Source organism: Ahaetulla prasina, chromosome 6 (assembly GCF_028640845.1).
Source record: "Ahaetulla prasina isolate Xishuangbanna chromosome 6, ASM2864084v1, whole genome shotgun sequence".
NCBI classification, from domain to species: Eukaryota; Metazoa; Chordata; class Lepidosauria; order Squamata; family Colubridae; genus Ahaetulla; species Ahaetulla prasina.
Window position 1 is genome coordinate 111186547 of NC_080544.1, and position 17232 is coordinate 111203778.

The following is a 17232-nucleotide window of genomic DNA, read 5'->3' on the forward strand; positions in this document are numbered from 1 at the left end:
CCTGACAGTTAGAACAATTAATCAGTGCAACTGCTTGCCTCCAGAACTTGTAGGTGCTTCATCACTGGAGGTTTTTACGAAGAGATTGGACAGCCATTTGTCTCAAATGGTATAGGGTCTCCTACTTGAGCAGGGGGTTAGACTAGAAGACCTCCAAGGTCCCTTCCAATTCTGTTATTCTATTATTCTATTCTCCAAAGCACCTGGAGGCATGACAAGAAGCAATGAATGAAAATTGTAACCAAGGAGAGAAGCAACCTGGAATTAAGGAGAAACTTCCTGACAGTGAGGACAATTAACCAGTGGAACAGCTTGCCACCAGAAGTTGTAGGTGCTTCATCACTGGAGGTTTTTAAGAAAAGATTGGACAGCCATTTGTCTAGAATGGTGTAGGGGTCTCCTGCTTGAGCAGGGGGTTGGACTAGAAGACCTCTGAGGTCCCTTCCAGTTCTGTCCTGATTGATTGAACCAGATTCCTTGGGAATCCTCACAATTTCCAATCCTTGATCCCAGCTCGTTTCTAATATTCTATATCAGGGGTCTCTAACCTTGGCAACTTTAAGACTTGTGGACTTCAACTCCCAGAATCCCTCAGCCAGCAAAGCTCTGGGAGTTGAAGTCCACAAGTCTTAAAGTTGTCAAGGTTGGAGACCCCTGAGCTGGGTGACTTTGGGCCAATCACCAGGAGACGGGGAGTTCTAGTCCTGGTTTAGGGATGGAAGCTGAGTGGGTGACTTTGGGCAAGTCCCTCTCTCTCAGCCTCACCCACCTCTCAAGGTTGTTGTTATTGTGGGAAAAATAGGAGAAGGTAAAAGTATTATATATGTACACCACTTTGAGCCAATTATAAAGTACTAAAGGCAGGATAGAAATCTAATTTATTTTTTTTTAAGCTCTATCACAAGCTAGGCAATTCTTAAGACTTCTAGTATCCCCTGGACCACATGTGGTTGGGGAAAATTAATGCTTCTTCAAAATGCATCTTCTCCAAAGCATCGGAAGGCAGGGGAAGAAACGGAGTTGAAGTCCGCAAGTCTTAAAGTTGCCAAGGTTGGAGACCCCTGTTCTATATAATACCAAAAATATGCCTGAGCATCTGTCAAGAACCCTACCTGATGAATCACAGGATCAGTGGGGATTGGCAGTGGCTTTGAGCCCCATCCATGTGTCTGAGCTGGTGGGCTTAATGTGAGTTATTTGTCATTATTACGCCGTTCAGTTTTTCTTCACCTCAATAAGTCTGTGGGCCTCTGTGGCTCAGGCTGCTAATGCAGTCTGTTATTAACAGCAACAGCCTGCAATTACTGCAGGTTCTAGTCCCACCAGGCCCAAGGTTGACTCAGCCTTCCATCCTTTATAAGGCAGGTAAAATGAGGATCCAGATTGTTGGGGGCAATAAGTTGACTTTGTATATAAATATACAAATAGAAGGAAGACTATTGCTAACATAGTGTAAGCCGCCCTGAGTCTTCGGAGAAGGGCGGGATATAAACGCAAATAAAATAAAATAAATAAATAAAATAAAAATAAATAACTGGGCTTTTTCCATTTCATTTCAGGAGCACCAGAGACACACAGCTCCGATGAGAAGCGCAGAACGGACTGCAGAAGGAGTAAGTCGGTCACCCCTGACGACTGACTGAAGGAACGAGGTACAGGTAATCCTCAATTTACAACAGTTTACTTAGTGACCGTTTGAAGTTGACAACGGCCTGGAAAAAAAAAAGGAACTTAGGACCGTTTTTCACAGTTACGACCGTTCGAGCATCCCCATGGGCACGTGATCAAAATTGAAACGCCGGGCCACCGGCTCACATTTACGACGGTGGCAGTGTCCCGGGGACGTGTGATCCCCTTTTGCGACCTCCCGACAAGCAAAGTCATTGGGGAAGGTGGATTCGCTTAACCGCCGTGTGACCAATTTAACAATGGCAGTGATTCACTTCATAGCTGCGGCAGGAAAAGTGGTTAAAAAATGAGGGCAAAATTCACTTCACAACTCTCTCACTTGAACAAGGGAAATTTTGGGCTCAGTGGTAGTCGTAAACTACCTGTATTCAACCTCCATTCAAGAGAGAGGTCAATATTATTTCCTGGTGTCAGGCCTGCAAGCCATCTTTTTCGTTGTGGTTAGTATGCCGAATTAACCACTATCCTACTCTCGTTTCGGGATACGCTTTTCTGATCAGGGGGGTAGCCTGTCAGGCCTGGAAAAAGCCATCTTTTGCATTGGGCCTTCAAACCTGCCACATTTACTACTGTGGGAAAATGGGGGGGGGGGATTGCACAGAGTATATGGGTGATATGTAGTCAAAATAACATTCCTTTCTCACAGAGTCAAGGACGCAGTGGCCTGGCACCTGGAGTCAGATGACTGGGAGGTGTGTCCAGTTTGATTGGACCATGTGATGGACATATGGGTGCTGGGTAGGGACTTGGACTTTCCTTTGGGTGGGGAAAACCCGGAAGCTTTCAGATTCGGGTTTCCCCAAATGTGCCAATATGATCTCTCTTAATAAAATGAAACTTTGAGGAACTTCAAGCCTCGGAGTCTTCTTTTGTTGGGTGTGTTACTTGGAACCCCTGACGCGTGGACTGTTTCCTATCGCAAGGAGAAGCACCGCAGCCTTTTCCTTGGCCAGTTGAGCAGGTAAGAAGAAACACCTCCGTCTCCACAGCAGCGTTTCGATGCCCACCGCACCTACCTTGAGGTCCTTGTTAAGGCCGATGACGCAGGTCGGAGTGAACGCCAAGGACAAGAAGTGCGACAGAGGAAACCAAAACCAGAACTGGGTGAAGACCAGGACGCCGACCACCGAAGGCATGTGTGTGTGACCGGTCCTTGACTGCAGAGAAATTGTGACGTTGTGGCCACCTGGAGAGGAATTACACAAAGAGAAAGGCTTGGATTTAAGTGGGCTGAAAGAAATCACAACAGCAGAGACATTTTGGATAAAGAGAACTCTCTGACCGTGGGAATGGATGTTTTTTGGATGATTGTAGAGACAGACATTCACCAAGGGCCTCTGTGGCTCAACAGACTAAGCAGTCTGTTATTAACACAGCTGCTTGCAATTACTGCAGGTTCAAGCCCCACCAGGCCCAAGGTTGACTCAGCCTTCCATCCTTTATAAGGTAGGTAAAATGAGGACCCAGATTGTTGGGGGCAATAAGTTGACTTTGTATATAATATACAAATGGATGGAGACTATTGCTTGGCATAGTGTAAGCCGCCCTGAGTCTTCGGAGAAGGGCGGGATATAAATGCAAATTAAAAAAGAGCAGTGGTGGCGCAGTGGTTAGAACGTAGTACTGCAGGCTACTTCTGCTGCCTGCCAGCTGCCTGCAATTTGGCAGTTCGAATCTCACCAGGCTCAAGGGTGACCCATCCTTTCGAGGTGGATAAAATGAGGACCCAGATGGTTGGGGACCAGAGGCTGACTTGTAATCTTCTTAGAGAGGGCTGTAAAAGCACTATGAAGCGGTATATAAGTCTAAGTGCTATTGCTGCAGGGTCCCTGGTACTCTCTGAGCTTGGTTATTTTCTATGCAGATGTTTTCATGATCCAGCTAGGTAACATTATAAGTGCTGGGAGGGGGAGGGGGAGGAAGTGGGGCAGGAGGAAGAGAAGGACTGTGGGGTCCTTGGGGTTCTCTGAGATTGATGGTTTTCTTGCAAATGTTTCATGACCCAACTAGGTAAAAACTGAGAGCATATGCACCAAGACAAATTCCTTGTGTGTCCAATCACACTTGGCCAATAAAAATTCTATTCTATTCTATTCTATTCTATTCTATTCTATTCTATTCTATTCTATTCTATTCTAAGTTCTGGGAGGGGGGAGGGGGAGGGAGATGACAAGAAAAGGAGGAGGAGGAGGAGGAGGAGGAAGTGGAGAGGAAAAGGAGAAGAAAGAGGACAAGAAAAAGAAGAGGAGAAGGAAAAAGAGGACAGGAAGAGGAGGAGGAGGAAGAAGACAGGAAAAGGAGGAGGAAGACAGGAAAAGGAAAAGGAGGAGGAAGACAGGAAAAGGAGGAGGAGGAGGAGGAGGAGGAGGAGGAGGAGGAAGCCAGCTATGCTAGTCCAGAGGCCTTCAAACTTGGCAGCTTTAAGACGTGTGGACTTCAACTCCCAGAATTCTCCAGCCAGCTATGCTAGTCCACACATCTTAAAGCTGCCAAGTTTGGGGACCCCTGCACTGTATAAACATGACAATCAATCAATCAATCAATCAATCAAGAAGAGAATGGACAACCATTTGTCTGAAATGGATCAGTGTCTCCTGCTTGAGCAGGGGGGGTCGGACTAGAAGACCTCCAAGGTCCCTTTTCCAACTCGGTTATCCGGTTACAGTTAAGCCAACTGCAGATATGTCTAGATAATTTATCACTGAAGTGCGTAGAGATTCTCAGTCCTCCAGGTCAGGGTTATCCCAAAGGGGCTTTTTTTTCAGGAGGCATGTGGTTTTTTTTCTTTCGAAGACGTTTCGCTTCTCATCCGAGGAGCTTCTTCAGCTCTCGACTGGATGGTGGGGGAAGGGAAGGATTTATACTCCTTGCAAACCGCTGGTCATTTGGATCTTTTTAAGAGGATCGTTGAGGCCACTTGGAGGTTTATGTGCGTCCTCAGGGTCACCTGAGGGGTGCAAATGGTTCCTGTAGTCTGCAATTTTTCCCCTGGGAATCCATTCCTACTCCAAAGAGTAGAGTTTTAAAGAGTGTTTGAACAATTGGGGATGAAAATTGCAGACTACAGGAACCCTGTGGACCACTCAGGTGACCCTGAGGACATACATAAACCTCCAAGTGGCCTCAAGAACCCTCTCAAAGGATCCAAATGACCAGCTGTCTGCAAGGAGTATAAATCCTTTCCTTCCCCACCATCCGGTCAGAGCTGAAGAAGCTCCTTGGATGAGAAGTGAAACCTCTTCGAAGAAAAAACAACCACCAGAAAGTCCCGCTGCCTCCTGAAAAAGCACCTTTGGGACTACCCGTCACATGTTTTCCCAGCCTTCCCTATCTGTTGGAAAACTGAAGGAGCCTTGGAAAGATGGCGGGAATGCTCTCCTGAAACCGACCCAGCACTTTTCTGGTCCAAAGTCCTGTTTCCACAAACCGCTAATTCAGATTCTTGGGGCCCTTTCCGTAGCAACCGCTATTTTAACAGTTCCTCTTCGCTCCCCTGCATAAATTGAAAACATGTGTTTCTCTCTACCGCGTAGTTTACGTGGTGAGGTAGAAGTCTAGGACACTCATCTGGGACGATGTCCGTGAGGTTTCCGGTGTGTTGCACAAGGCCCGCCGACTTTTCGTCACCTTGCTTCGTTTTTTTTTTTCTTGGAAATAAAATCATTTGTTCCGAACCGTTTTCCTCTGCTCTCTCGCGCGCCAACCACAAACTCTTCCAGCATCTGACAAAGCCTTTCTAAAGGCTGTGTGTGTGTTTGTGTGTGTGTGTGTGTGTGTGTGTAACTCACTCCACCCTTCAGCCAGGAGAAGCCTTTGGATCCGCTTCCCCCTTCGATGCATCACGACAGCGGAATCCATCCTGCCAGATAACCAACCCTGACGATAATTTCATCGCTGGGAAGAAGCAGCGATGGCAGGAACTTGTCAAGCTGATGCTAAGCAGCCCCCCCCCACCTCCCCACTTGAAACTGAACAGAAAGAGTTGGCCCACAGAAGAAAGAAGGAAGGAAGGAAGGAAGGAAGGGAGGGAGGGAAGGAAGGAAGGGAGAGAAGGAAGAGTTGGGAAGGAGAGGGAGGGAGGGAGGGAGGGAGGAAAGAAGGAAGGAAGGAAGGAAGGAAGGAAGGAAGGAAGGAAGGAAGGAAGGAAGGAAGGAAGGAAGGAAGGAAGGAAGGAAGGAAGGAAGGAAGGAGGAAGGAAGGAAGGAAGGAAGGAGAGAAGGAAGAGTTGGGAAGGAGAGGGAGGAAGGAGAGGGGGGAGGGAGGGAGGAAGGGAGGGAGAGAAGGAAGAGTTGGGAAGGAGAGGGAGGGAAGGGAGGGAGGGAGGGAGGAAGGAGGAGAGAAGGAAGAGTTGGGAAGGAGAGGAAGGAAGGAGAGGGGAGGAGGAAGGAAGGAAGGAGGGAGGAGGAGGGAGAAGGAAGAGTTGGGAAGGAGAGGAAGGAAGGAGAGGGGAGGGAGGAAGGAAGGAAGGAAGGAGGGAGAGAGGGGAGGGAGGAGAGAAGGAAGAGTTGGGAAGGAGAGGAAGGAAGGAGAGGGGGAGGGAAGGAAGGAAGGAAGGAAGGAAGGAAGGAAGGAAGGAAGGGAGAGAAGGAAGAGTTGGGAAGGAGAGGGAGGAAGGAGAGGGGGAGGAGGAAGGAAGGAAGGAAGGAAGGAAGGAGGGAGGAAGGAGGAGAGAAGGAAGAGTTGGGAAGGAGAGAGGGGAGGGAGGAAGGAAGGAAGGAAGGAGGGAGGGAGGAGAGAAGGAAGAGTTGGGAAGGAGGAAGGAAGGAGAGGGGAGGAGGAGGAAGGAAGGAAGGAAGGAAGGAGGGAGGAGGAGGGAGAGAAGGAAGAGTTGGGAAGGAGAGGAAGGAGGAGAGGGAGGAGGAAGGAAGGAAGGAAGGAGGGAGGAGGAGGAGGAGGAGAGAAGGAAGAGTTGGGAAGGAGGAAGGAAGGAGAGGGAGGAGGAAGGAAGGAAGGAGGGAGGGAGGAGAGAAGGAAGAGTTGGGAAGGAGAGGAAGGAGGGAGAGGGGAGGAGGAAGGAAGGAAGGAAGGGAGGGAGGGAGGGAGAGAAGGAAGAGTTGGGAAGGAGAGGAAGGAGGGAGAGGGGGGAGGGAGGGAAGGAAGGAAGGAAGGAAGGGAGGGAGGGAGGGAGGGAGGGAGAGAAGGAAGAGTTGGGAAGGAGAGGAAGGAAGGAGAGGGGGGAGGGAAGGAAGGAAGGAAGGAAGGAAGGAAGGAAGGAGGAGGAGGAGGAGGAGAGAAGGAAGAGTTGGGAAGGAGAGGAAGGAGGAGAGGGGAGGAGGAGGAAGGAAGGAAGGAAGGAAGGAGGGAGGGAGGAGAGAAGGAAGAGTTGGGAAGGAGAGGAAGGAGGGAGAGGGGGGAGGGAGGGAAGGAAGGAAGGAAGGAAGGGAGGGAGGGAGGGAGGGAGGGAGAGAAGGAAGAGTTGGGAAGGAGAGGAAGGAAGGAGAGGGGGGAGGGAAGGAAGGAAGGAAGTGTTGTGACCCAGGCTCAAGTAGGTAGCATTAAACGCAATCAGTTCAAAAACAAACAGACTTTATTAGAACAGCTGAGAATTAAACTCATTCTCAGCGTCCTCCAAACTAAATCAAAGCAAATTCTTCATAACACAATTCCTCAGTCTTATCGCCAACCTCGGTCTTAATTAGGCAAACTGCCAAAAGCCTTTCTTGGCAAAAGTTCAAAAGCAGAAGACGCCGACAAGAAATAAGTGCAGCAAGACAAGGAGCAAGTCTATCAACGTTGTTTTCCGGCAAAGAGCCCAAATGTCGTTGCTGGTCTTTTAAGCCTTATGGGAGGAGTCAATCATCTCCTAGCCTTACTCCCAAGTCGTCCTCTTTGCTTTAACTGCTCTTGCCTTCTGGCAGTTTTTCTCATCCGTGCATTAGAAACAGGCTCCTCCTGTTCCTCTGCCTTTCTGCTGTCAGTCTCTGGAGGCTCTGGAGTCCGCACCTCACTCCCCGATGGCCCTGGCCCCACCTCTGCCTCTGGCGCAAAGCCCTCATCCGGGCCTTGGCAGCCTCCAGGACTGGCCCATGTTCTTCCTCAGCCTCATCGCTGTCCGACTCCGCTGCCAGCTCTGCAGGCTGCTGGTGGACCACAACAGGAGCACCCACAACTTCTGGTAGCAAGTCGTTCCACTGGTTAATTGTCCTCACTGTTAGGAAGTTTCTCCTTAATTCCAGGTTGCTTCTCTCTTTGATTAGTTTCCATCCGTTGTTTCTTGTCCTGCCTTCAAGTGCTTTGGAGCAGGGGTCTCCAACCTTGGCAACTTTAAGACTGGTGGACTTCAACTCCCAGAGTTCCTTAGCCAGAAGACCACAAGTCTTAAAGTTGCCAAGGTTGGAGACCCCTGCTTTGGAGAGTAGGTTGTCCCCCTTCTTTGTGGCAGCCCCTCAAATGTTCCGGGATGGAATAAGAACTTCTGCCCTGGGCAAATGTTTGGAGTAGATCAGGCTGAGTAACTCTGGGAGTTGAAGTCCACAAGTCTTAAAAGTGGCCAAGGTTGGAGAGCCCTGGACTAGATGACTTACAAGATCCATTACAGCCCTATGATTCATGAGGTCAGGCTACTTGTATGGGAAAATGAGAATCCCAGAGAAGCAGGCTGAGCAAGAGTCTAGTATTATGTCTCATTATAAATATAAATCAGTATTATGTCTCATTATTTGTAATGTAAGGGATACTTGGTGAGAAAAAAGAAAGTTATTTTGAGTTTGAGCCTCTTAAGCAAGGAATTGCACAGTAAATCTTTGGGAGTGACCCTCCCAGCATCACTGTTGTGTCTTGCCCGCCCTCAGAGCAGCCGGGGCCTTCTTACCTGCTCCCGAACACTGAGGAATGTATGCCTCCCAGCCCAAGTCCTGGCTCCATGCCCAGACAAACTGCAGAAGAAGGAGAATCTCCCGGCCCCAGCCCTGACTCCATGCCCAGGCAAACGGAGCAGCTAGACCCCTCCCCCTCCTCCACAGCATGTGAGCCTGAGGAGGGTTTATTCCCAACAGCTGCTGATTGGAGTGATCCTCGCATCAGAAGATTGGAGAGGCGGAGGCAACAGAAGGAAGGGAGGGGCAGGCCTTAATGAGTGCTGAGTCATGGAGCCACACCCCATGGCCTATATAAAGGATCTACTTTCTGGCAGTCTCTGAGTCAGGCAAAAGTCGAACTTATCTTGCTGAAGTCACTTACTGGTCTCCTGCCTGCTCTGAGGACTTTGCTAGGACTTTGGGCAGAGCTGCAGAGGCAAGCCTGATTTGGATTTCCCTGACCCAGCTGTCAGCGGAGGAGTGGGACACGACAATCACTTAAAAAGTTTAAAGTTTTAAAGGTGGGAGGGGCAACTTCCTCCATCCTTCCCCCACCCTATTGGCTGCATTTCCATTCGTGTTACGGTAATTCAATCCTCATGGTTAAATTTAATAGAGCAAATTACATTCCCCCCCTTTTGGTTTCCTCCATTTTTCAGAAACAGAACTAAGGTAGCGCCACAAAAAAGACAGGAAGCTTTTTCAAACCCCTCTTCTGAAGAAGCCGCGTATGCGCGCACGAGCACACACACACACACAAACACACACACACACACACACACACGTCAAGTGTCTCCAGACAGAGTCTGTATGTCATGCTAAAAATGCTAAGTTCTTTTTAATTTATGAAAGCCTGGAATGTTATTTTCAAGCCGCAGACCGACCACCTAAAATCTGGCTTTCCTTGAGCTCCTCCTCCTCTTCTTCCTATTCCTCTCCTCCTATTTTCTTTTCTTCCTCCTCTCCTTTTTTCTCTTCCTTCTCTTCCTCCCTTCTCCTTTTCCTCCTCTCCCCCTTTTTCTCCTTTTTTCCTCCTCCTCCCCTTTTCCTCCTCTTTATCCTTTTCCTTCTCTTCTCTCCTCTTCCTTTTTTCGCTCCTTCCTCCCTTGTCTTTCCTCTCCTCCTCCTCTTCATTCCTCTCTTTCTCTTCTTTTCCTCCTCTTCTTCCTGTTCTTCTTTTCCTCCTCTCCTCCTTCTCATCTTCCTCTTCTTTTCCTCTCCTCTCCTTTTTCCTTTTCCTCCTCTTCATTCCTTTCTCCTCCCCTTCTCCTCTTCCTCCTCTCCTTTTCCTTCTCTTCTCTCCCTCTTCCTTTTTTCCCTCCTTCCTCCCTTTTTTCTTTCCCCTCCTCCTCCCCCTCATTCCTCTCTCCTTTTCCTCCCCTTCCTCTTCTCCTCTTCCTTTTCTTCCTGCTCTTCTCCTCCTCTCCTCCTTCTCCTCTTCCCCCCTTCCTCCTCTTCCTCCTGCTCTTTCTCTCCTCTCCTTTTTTCCTTTTCCTTCTCTTCATTCCTCTCTTTCTCCTTTTCTTCCTCCTCTTCTTTTCCTCCTGCTCTTCCTCTCCTCTCCTTTTTTCCTTTTCCTCCTTTCCTCTTCCTCCCTTCCCCAAGTCACTAAACAAGTGACTGTAATTTATTCATCCCTGTACTTATTCACTCCTACACCTGTTGTTTTGGCTTTTGGGACCTGCCATCTCAGCTCTTCTCCGTGTTGTTAATAATAATAATAATAATAATAATATTTTAATTTGTATACCGCCCTTCTCCCGAAGGACTCAGGGCGGTGCACAGCCAGAATAAAAATACAAAGAGAAACAATACATATAATATTAAGAACACCCCTTAAAAAACTTAATTCAATTGGCCAAAAATTTAAAATACAATAACACCCTATAAAAATTTACAAGAATTTAAAACCCATAAAAGTAAATTAAAAATTTTAAAATCAAGCCAGTCCAGCTAGACGGAATAAATAGGTTTTAAGTTCGCGGCGAAAGGTCCGAAGGTCGGATAGTTGACGATGTCCAGGGGAAAGTTCGTTCCACAGGGTAGGAGCCCCCACAGAGAAGGCCCTCCCCCTGGGGGCCGCCAGTCGACATTGTTTGGCTGACGGCACCCTAAGGAGTCCCTCTCTGTGAGAACGCACCGGTCGCTGGGAGATAGAAGATGGCAGTAGACGGTCCCGTAAATATCCTGGTCCTAAGCCATGGAGCGCTTTGAAGGTAGTCACCAAAACCTTGAAGCGCACCCGGAAGACAACAGGCAGCCAGTGCAGTCTGCGCAGGATGGGTGTTACATGGGAGCTCCGAACCGCTCCCTCTATCACCCGCGCAGCTGCATTCTGGACTAACTGGAGTCTCCGGGTGTTGACAGAATAATGCCTGCTCTGCCATGATTTAGGAAAGCAAAATTCCTGAGCTAATTTCCAGGAAAAAAAATGTTGTACAGCTACTGCTGGCGGCCAAGTGGTTGGCTTCCTTAGTGGGATACCTCAGGTTGTTTACAAAAAAAAAAAAAAAGTTGAAAAATGACTTACAACCGTCAGCAGTCCCCCGCCAAATGATTTTAACCAGGCTCCCAAAATATCAATCCGTTCTTCTTGCTGCTCCCTCTTCCTATAAGTTGCTGAAACTGTTACGGGAAATATTTGCTAAATATTTGCTAAACTTGTTAAATTTTTAAAGATGCCAGCAAATCAAAAGTCTCCAAAATGGCACACTTCCACCGTTCAAAGTTGGAATCGCCTTCCTTGGTCAGGAGAGACCTGTAAATAATTTTGCTGTGCATGCATTCTAGCAAAAAAAAAAAAAAAAGAGGATGTTTCAGTAAATATATTTAAGTAAATTATGATTTTTAGGCTGAGGTAATAAAGTTGAAAAAGATCCGTTCATTTCATTTATGGAGAACTTGTGATCAGGGACTGATTGAGTTTCAAATGCATTAGTGCAAGGGTCTGCAAATTTGGCTCTTTTTTTTTTTTTTTTATAAAAAAGTTTTATTTTTACATTCATATCAAATAATTCATCCAATGTACAATTATATACAATTAGTCGGGCTTGCCCAGTCACCCCCCCCTTTTTAACTCTCTTCCCTCTTCTACCTTCTTCTGCCTTCTTTCCAAACCTTCCTCTCCTTCTCTTATCTACATCCTCTCCTCCCTCCACCCTATACCTTCCTTCTCCCTCTTCTACCCCTCTTCCTTCCTCTTCTCCTCTTTCCTACCTCCTACTCTCTCTTTTCTCCCTCCTCACCATTCTAAAATGGTAACTGGGCAGACCCGACCCTACATTAATTATATTTATACATCTTCAATAATCCCTGTACATTCACCATCACTCCATCTCTAGCCTCAATCCCCCATACTCCCTCCCCATACCCCCCGCCCCCCACCCCGACTTCCCAGAACAAAATGCAGGGTATCAAAACTAACAATCATAATCTAAAATAATTCCTAAATTATAACCTCTAGTCTCTCCACACTTAATCACACTCTCAATTCCCCTCTCCTTCAGAAATATATCTAATACAAAATATTTCCTAAATTTACTCATATGCTATTCGATATTTTTTTATCTGATACTTATTCTGAATATAATCAATCCACATTTTCCATTCTAAAATATATTTTTCTTGTGTATAGTCTTTCAAATAAGCAGAGATTTTTGCCATTTCTGCCAGATTTGATACTTTAAGTGTCCATTCTTCAATTGTAGGTAATTCTTCTTTCTTCCAATATTGAGCAATCAAAAGTCTTGCGGCTATTATTAAGTTCAAAATCAATTTAGTCTCTATAACTGCAAATTTGGCTCTTATAGGACTTGTGGACTTCAACTACCAGAGTTCCTCAGCCAGCTTTGCTGAAGTCCACAAGTCTTAAAAGAGCCAAGTTTGCAGACCCCTGCATTCGTGAATCAGACAGGTGATAAAATTGGAAGCCAGCAATTTTCCCTTCCCTTCCTCTTCTTTGTTATAATTAATAAAATACAATAATATGCCATTATAAATACAATAAACATTATTATTGAAGAGAAAACAGAAACAGAAAGAAAAGTGAAGGAACAGAATCGGTTGAACAAGCAAGGAATTGACATATGAGTCAATTCCCAGCCAGCTTCCAATCCACAAATGGAGGAAGCCAGGTGCGCTTAATGAGCACACGATTCACTTAAAGACGGCAGGGATTCGCTCAATAATCCTGGCATAAAAGGTTGTAAAATCAGGAGCGGCTCACTTAACAACTGCCTTTTTTAGCGACAGAAATATTGTAGGCCCAATTGTGGTCATAAGTCAAGGAATAACAGAATGATTCCCTGGCTGTGGAATTCTGGGAGTTGAAGCCTGCAAGTCTGAAAGCCATCATGTTTGGAGACCCCTGGTCTAGGGTCTTCACCTTGAGCAGGGGGTCAGACTAGAAGACCTCCAAGGTCCCTTCCAACTCTGTTATTCTGCCTTGTAAGAGGAATGAAAGATCTGAAATCCTATAGAGGAGAAAAATATTAGAATTAGAATGACAAGAGTTGGAAGGGACCTTGGAGGTCTTCTAGTCCAACCCCCTGTTCATGTCAGGGTTCCAAAGAACACCCTCAACGAAATAAAGCTCTGAGGCTTGAGGTTCCTCAAAGTTCCAATTTATTAGAGATGTCATGTTGGCACAGCTGGGAAAACCCGAAACTGAAAGCTTCCAGCTTTTCCACACCCAGTTGACAGTTCACAGCCCTTCCCCACACCCACAAGTTCATCACATTGTCCAATCAACTCTTCGCACTCAATTGGATACAATCTTCAGGCAGTCTCCGTCAGACGCAGGCAAAAGTCCTTGAATACGGAATGTTGTTATGACTAACCTTCTATCGCTCCAACAACAACCCCCTCCCAACTTCCCCAGCTAAAATATGTGGCAGTTAAGAAGCAAAAAAGAAAATTGCCTTCCAAAACTGACAATTCATGCAGGAGGCCCCTATAACATTTCAGATAAGTGGCCGGAGTTCCACTGGTTGTTTATTTATTTATTTATTTATTCGATTTTTATACCGCCCTTCTCCCGAAGGACTCAGGGCGGTGTACAGCCAAATAAAAAGCGCAATATATAAATAAAACAAGACTAAAACAAACATATTACAAAATGGCCAAAAATTTAAAACATTTAAAACATTTAAAATAGTTTAAAAAACCCTAAAAATATAAATAACCCCAGATTAAAATTTAATTAGGCCAGTCCCGCTTGAATAAATAGATGTGTTTTCAGCTCACGGCGAAAAGTCCGAAGATCAGGCACTTGACGTAAACCAGGGGGAAGTTCGTTCCAAAGCGTAGGAGCTCCCACAGAGAAGGCCCTGCCCCTGGGGGCCGCCAGCCGACATTGTCTGGCGGACGGCACCCTGAGAAGACCCTCTCTGTGTGAGCGTACGGGTCAGTGGGAGGCATAGGGTAACAGCAGGCGGTCCCGTAAGTACCCGGGCCCTAAGCCATGGTTAATTGTTCTTGTCATGAAATTTCTGCTTATTTACAGGTTGGAAGACTCTATGTATATTATTTAAAGACCTGGAAATCAGTCTTAATCCCTGCACATAATGCCAACACCATCCCTATTTCTGATTCCATGCAATTGCTTCCGATGGCTTAATAAAACACACTGTTCCCAACAACGACAAAGATGTTCAATGTGGAGCGGAAGCAATTCCATGATTAACACAAAAGAGTCGAATGCAAATCCAAAACAGAGATCTCTTAAGAACTGATCTGCTTAAGCTCTCCCATCAACACTGCCCCCACCCCCCCAGATCTATTTTAACATTGGAAGCAATCATGCGTTCCCACGATGGCTTTAGACAAGCTGGTCTCAGCCCTACGATCTCTAACAGCAACAGCAACAATAGGATTGAGCTGTGGTGGTACAGTGCTTAGAATGCAGCGTTGCAGGCTGACTCTGCCCACTGCCAGCAGTTCGATCCTCACCGGCTCAAGGTTGACTCAGCCTTCCATCCTTCTGAGGTCCGTAAAATGAGGACCCAGATTGTTAGGGGGCAAGAGGCTGACTCTGTAAACAGCTTAGAGAGGACCGTAAAGCCCTGTAAAGCAGTATATAAGTCTAAGTGCAATTATCCTTCCTTCCTTCCCCTCATTCCCATCTTCCTTCCTTCCTTCTCCTCATTCCCAACTTCCTTCCTTTCTTCCCCTCAAATTTCCATCTTCCTTTTCTTTCTTTCTTTCTTTCTTTCTTTCTTTCTTTCTTTCTTTCTTTCTTTCCTTCCTTCCTTTCTTCCCTCCCTCCCTCCCTCATTTTTCTCACTATCAGGAAATTCCCCTTATTTCTAGGTCGCTTCTCTCCTTGATTAGTTTCCATCCATTGTTTCTTCCCCTGCCTTCTGATCCTTTGGAGAAGATGTTTTAACTTTGGCTGTACACCGCCCTGAGTCCTTCGGGAGAAGGGCGGTATAAAAATTTAAATAAATAATAATAATAATAATAATAATAATAAAGATGCATTTTGAAGAGGCATTAATTTTCTTCAACCAGATGTGGTCCAGGAGATACTAGAAGTCTAAGAATTGCCTAGCTTGTGATAGAGCTTTAAAAAAAAATTTAGATTTCTATCCTGCCTTTAGTACTTTATAATTGGCTCAAAGTGGTGTACATATATAATACTTTTACCTTCTCCTATTTTTCCCACAACAACAACAACAACCTTGAGAGGTGGGTGAGGCTGAGAGAGAGGGACTTGCCCAAAGTCACCCACTCAGCTTCCATCCCTAAACCAGGACTAGAACTCCCCGTCTCCTGGTGATTGGCCCAAAGTCACCCAAATGGCTGTTACACCTAAAGCAGGACTAGAACTCCCCGTCTCCTGGTGATTGGCCCAAAGTCACCCAGCTCAGGGGTCTCCAACCTTGGCAACTTTAAGACTTGTGGACTTCAACTCCCAGCTTTGCTGGCTGAGGGATTCTGGGAGTTGGAAGTCCACAAGTCTTAAAGTTGCCAAGGTTGGAGACCCCTGACCCCGCTGGCTCTCATACCTAAAGCAGGACTAGAACTCGATCACCTAGATTTCTAGGCCAGCATTTTAACCACAAACTTACCAGCACAACTAGCTTAAATAGAAAGCCACAGTGGTGTGTCAACTGCATTGTGGCATCGCCGTGCAAATGCCACAAATTATGTCAATCCATCAGGATGTCAGAGCATGGATGGCGTCACTTCCTATCCTTACGGACACTCCTGTATACAAGAGCCACATTTTATTGCTAATCAACCTTTTATTATTCATGGACCAGCTAAAGGGCAGCATGACTCACTCACCACAATATAATGTGGTTTACTTTCCTTGCTCCGGCCCTAAGTGGAACCTCGCCATCCGTCAAATTTATTTCAGATTTCTTTTCTTTTCATAACGTAACATAACATAACATAACATCAGAGTTGGAAGGGACCTTGGAGGCCTTCTAGTCCAACCCCCTGCCCAGGCAGGAAACCCTACACCATCTCAGTCAGATGGTTATCCAACATTTTCTTAAAAATTTCCAGTGTTGGAGCATTCACAACTTCTGAAGGCAAGTCGTTCCACTTATTAATTGTTCTAACTGTCAGGAAATGTCTCCTTAGTTCTAAGTTGCTTCTCTCCTTGATCAGTTTCCACCCATTGCTTCTTGTTCTACTCTCAGGTGCTTTGGAGAACAGCCTGACTCCCTCTTCTTTGTGGCAGCCCCTGAGATATTGGAAGACTGCTATCATGTCTCCCCTAGTCCTTCTTTTCATTAAACTAGACATACCCAGTTCCTGCAACCGTTCTTCATATGTTTTAGCCTCCAGTCCCCTAATCATCTTTGTTGCTCTTCTCTGCCCTCTTTCTAGAGTCTCAACATCCTTTTTACATCGTGGCGACCAAAACTGGATGCAATATTCCAAGTGTGGCCTTACCAAGGCATTATAAAGTGGTATTAACACTTCACGTGATCTTGATTCTATCCCTCTGTTTATGCAGCCCAGAACTGTGTTGGCTTTTTTAACAGCTGCTGCACACGGCTGGCTCATATCTTTTCTTTTCTTTTTTAAAGAAAAGCAGCAAGCCAAGACAGGAATCCAGAGCAGAGCATAAGAATGGCTTAAGGCCAAAAGTTTGGAAATCTAGAATAGAATAGAGCTGGAAGGGACCTTGGAGGTCTTCTAGTCCAGCCCCCTTTGCAAGCAAGTCCAGGGGTAAAACAAATCCCTTCGGCACCCAACTTTGAGACCGGCAAGCCAATTCCACACCCATCGATTTGCCATTTCATTTCGGCAATACAGGCAGTCCCTGACTTACAACAGTTCATTTACTGACCGTTCGAAGTTACGACGGCACTGAAAAAAATGACTTAGGACCATTTTTCACACAACCATTGCCACATACCCGCGATCACGTGATCAAAATCCAGCTGCTTGGCGGCTGGTTCATATTTATGACGGTTGCAGCGTCCCAGGGTCCTGTGATCCCCCTTTTGCGACCTTCTCACAAGCAAAGTCCAGGGGGAAGCCGGATGCTGTCACTTAATTAACAACTGCAGCGATTCACTTAACAACTGGGGGCAAGCAAGGTCGTAAAATGGGGCCAAACTCACTTGTCTTGCTTAATCACAGAAATGATGGGCTCAATTGTGGTCTTAAGTCGAGGACTAACTGTAATGGTTGGTTATCTCTCTCTCTCTCTCTCTCTATCATTATCTACCTATCATTTTCTATCTATCTATCATTATCATCTATCTGTCTGCCTGTCTGTCTA

At 46.3% G+C, this 17232-nt stretch overlaps 1 protein-coding gene across 1 annotated transcript in view; it reads right to left on the bottom strand.

Annotated features, from left to right (window-relative positions):
- Positions 1 to 17232, bottom strand: part of PSMD1 (proteasome 26S subunit, non-ATPase 1) — a 162367-nt gene that overhangs the window by 12256 nt on the left and 132879 nt on the right. The window contains exon 20 of the mRNA XM_058188640.1: positions 2706 to 2875. Coding sequence (XP_058044623.1) covers positions 2706 to 2875 — 170 coding nt within the window. The remainder of the gene's footprint in view (positions 1 to 2705; positions 2876 to 17232) is intronic.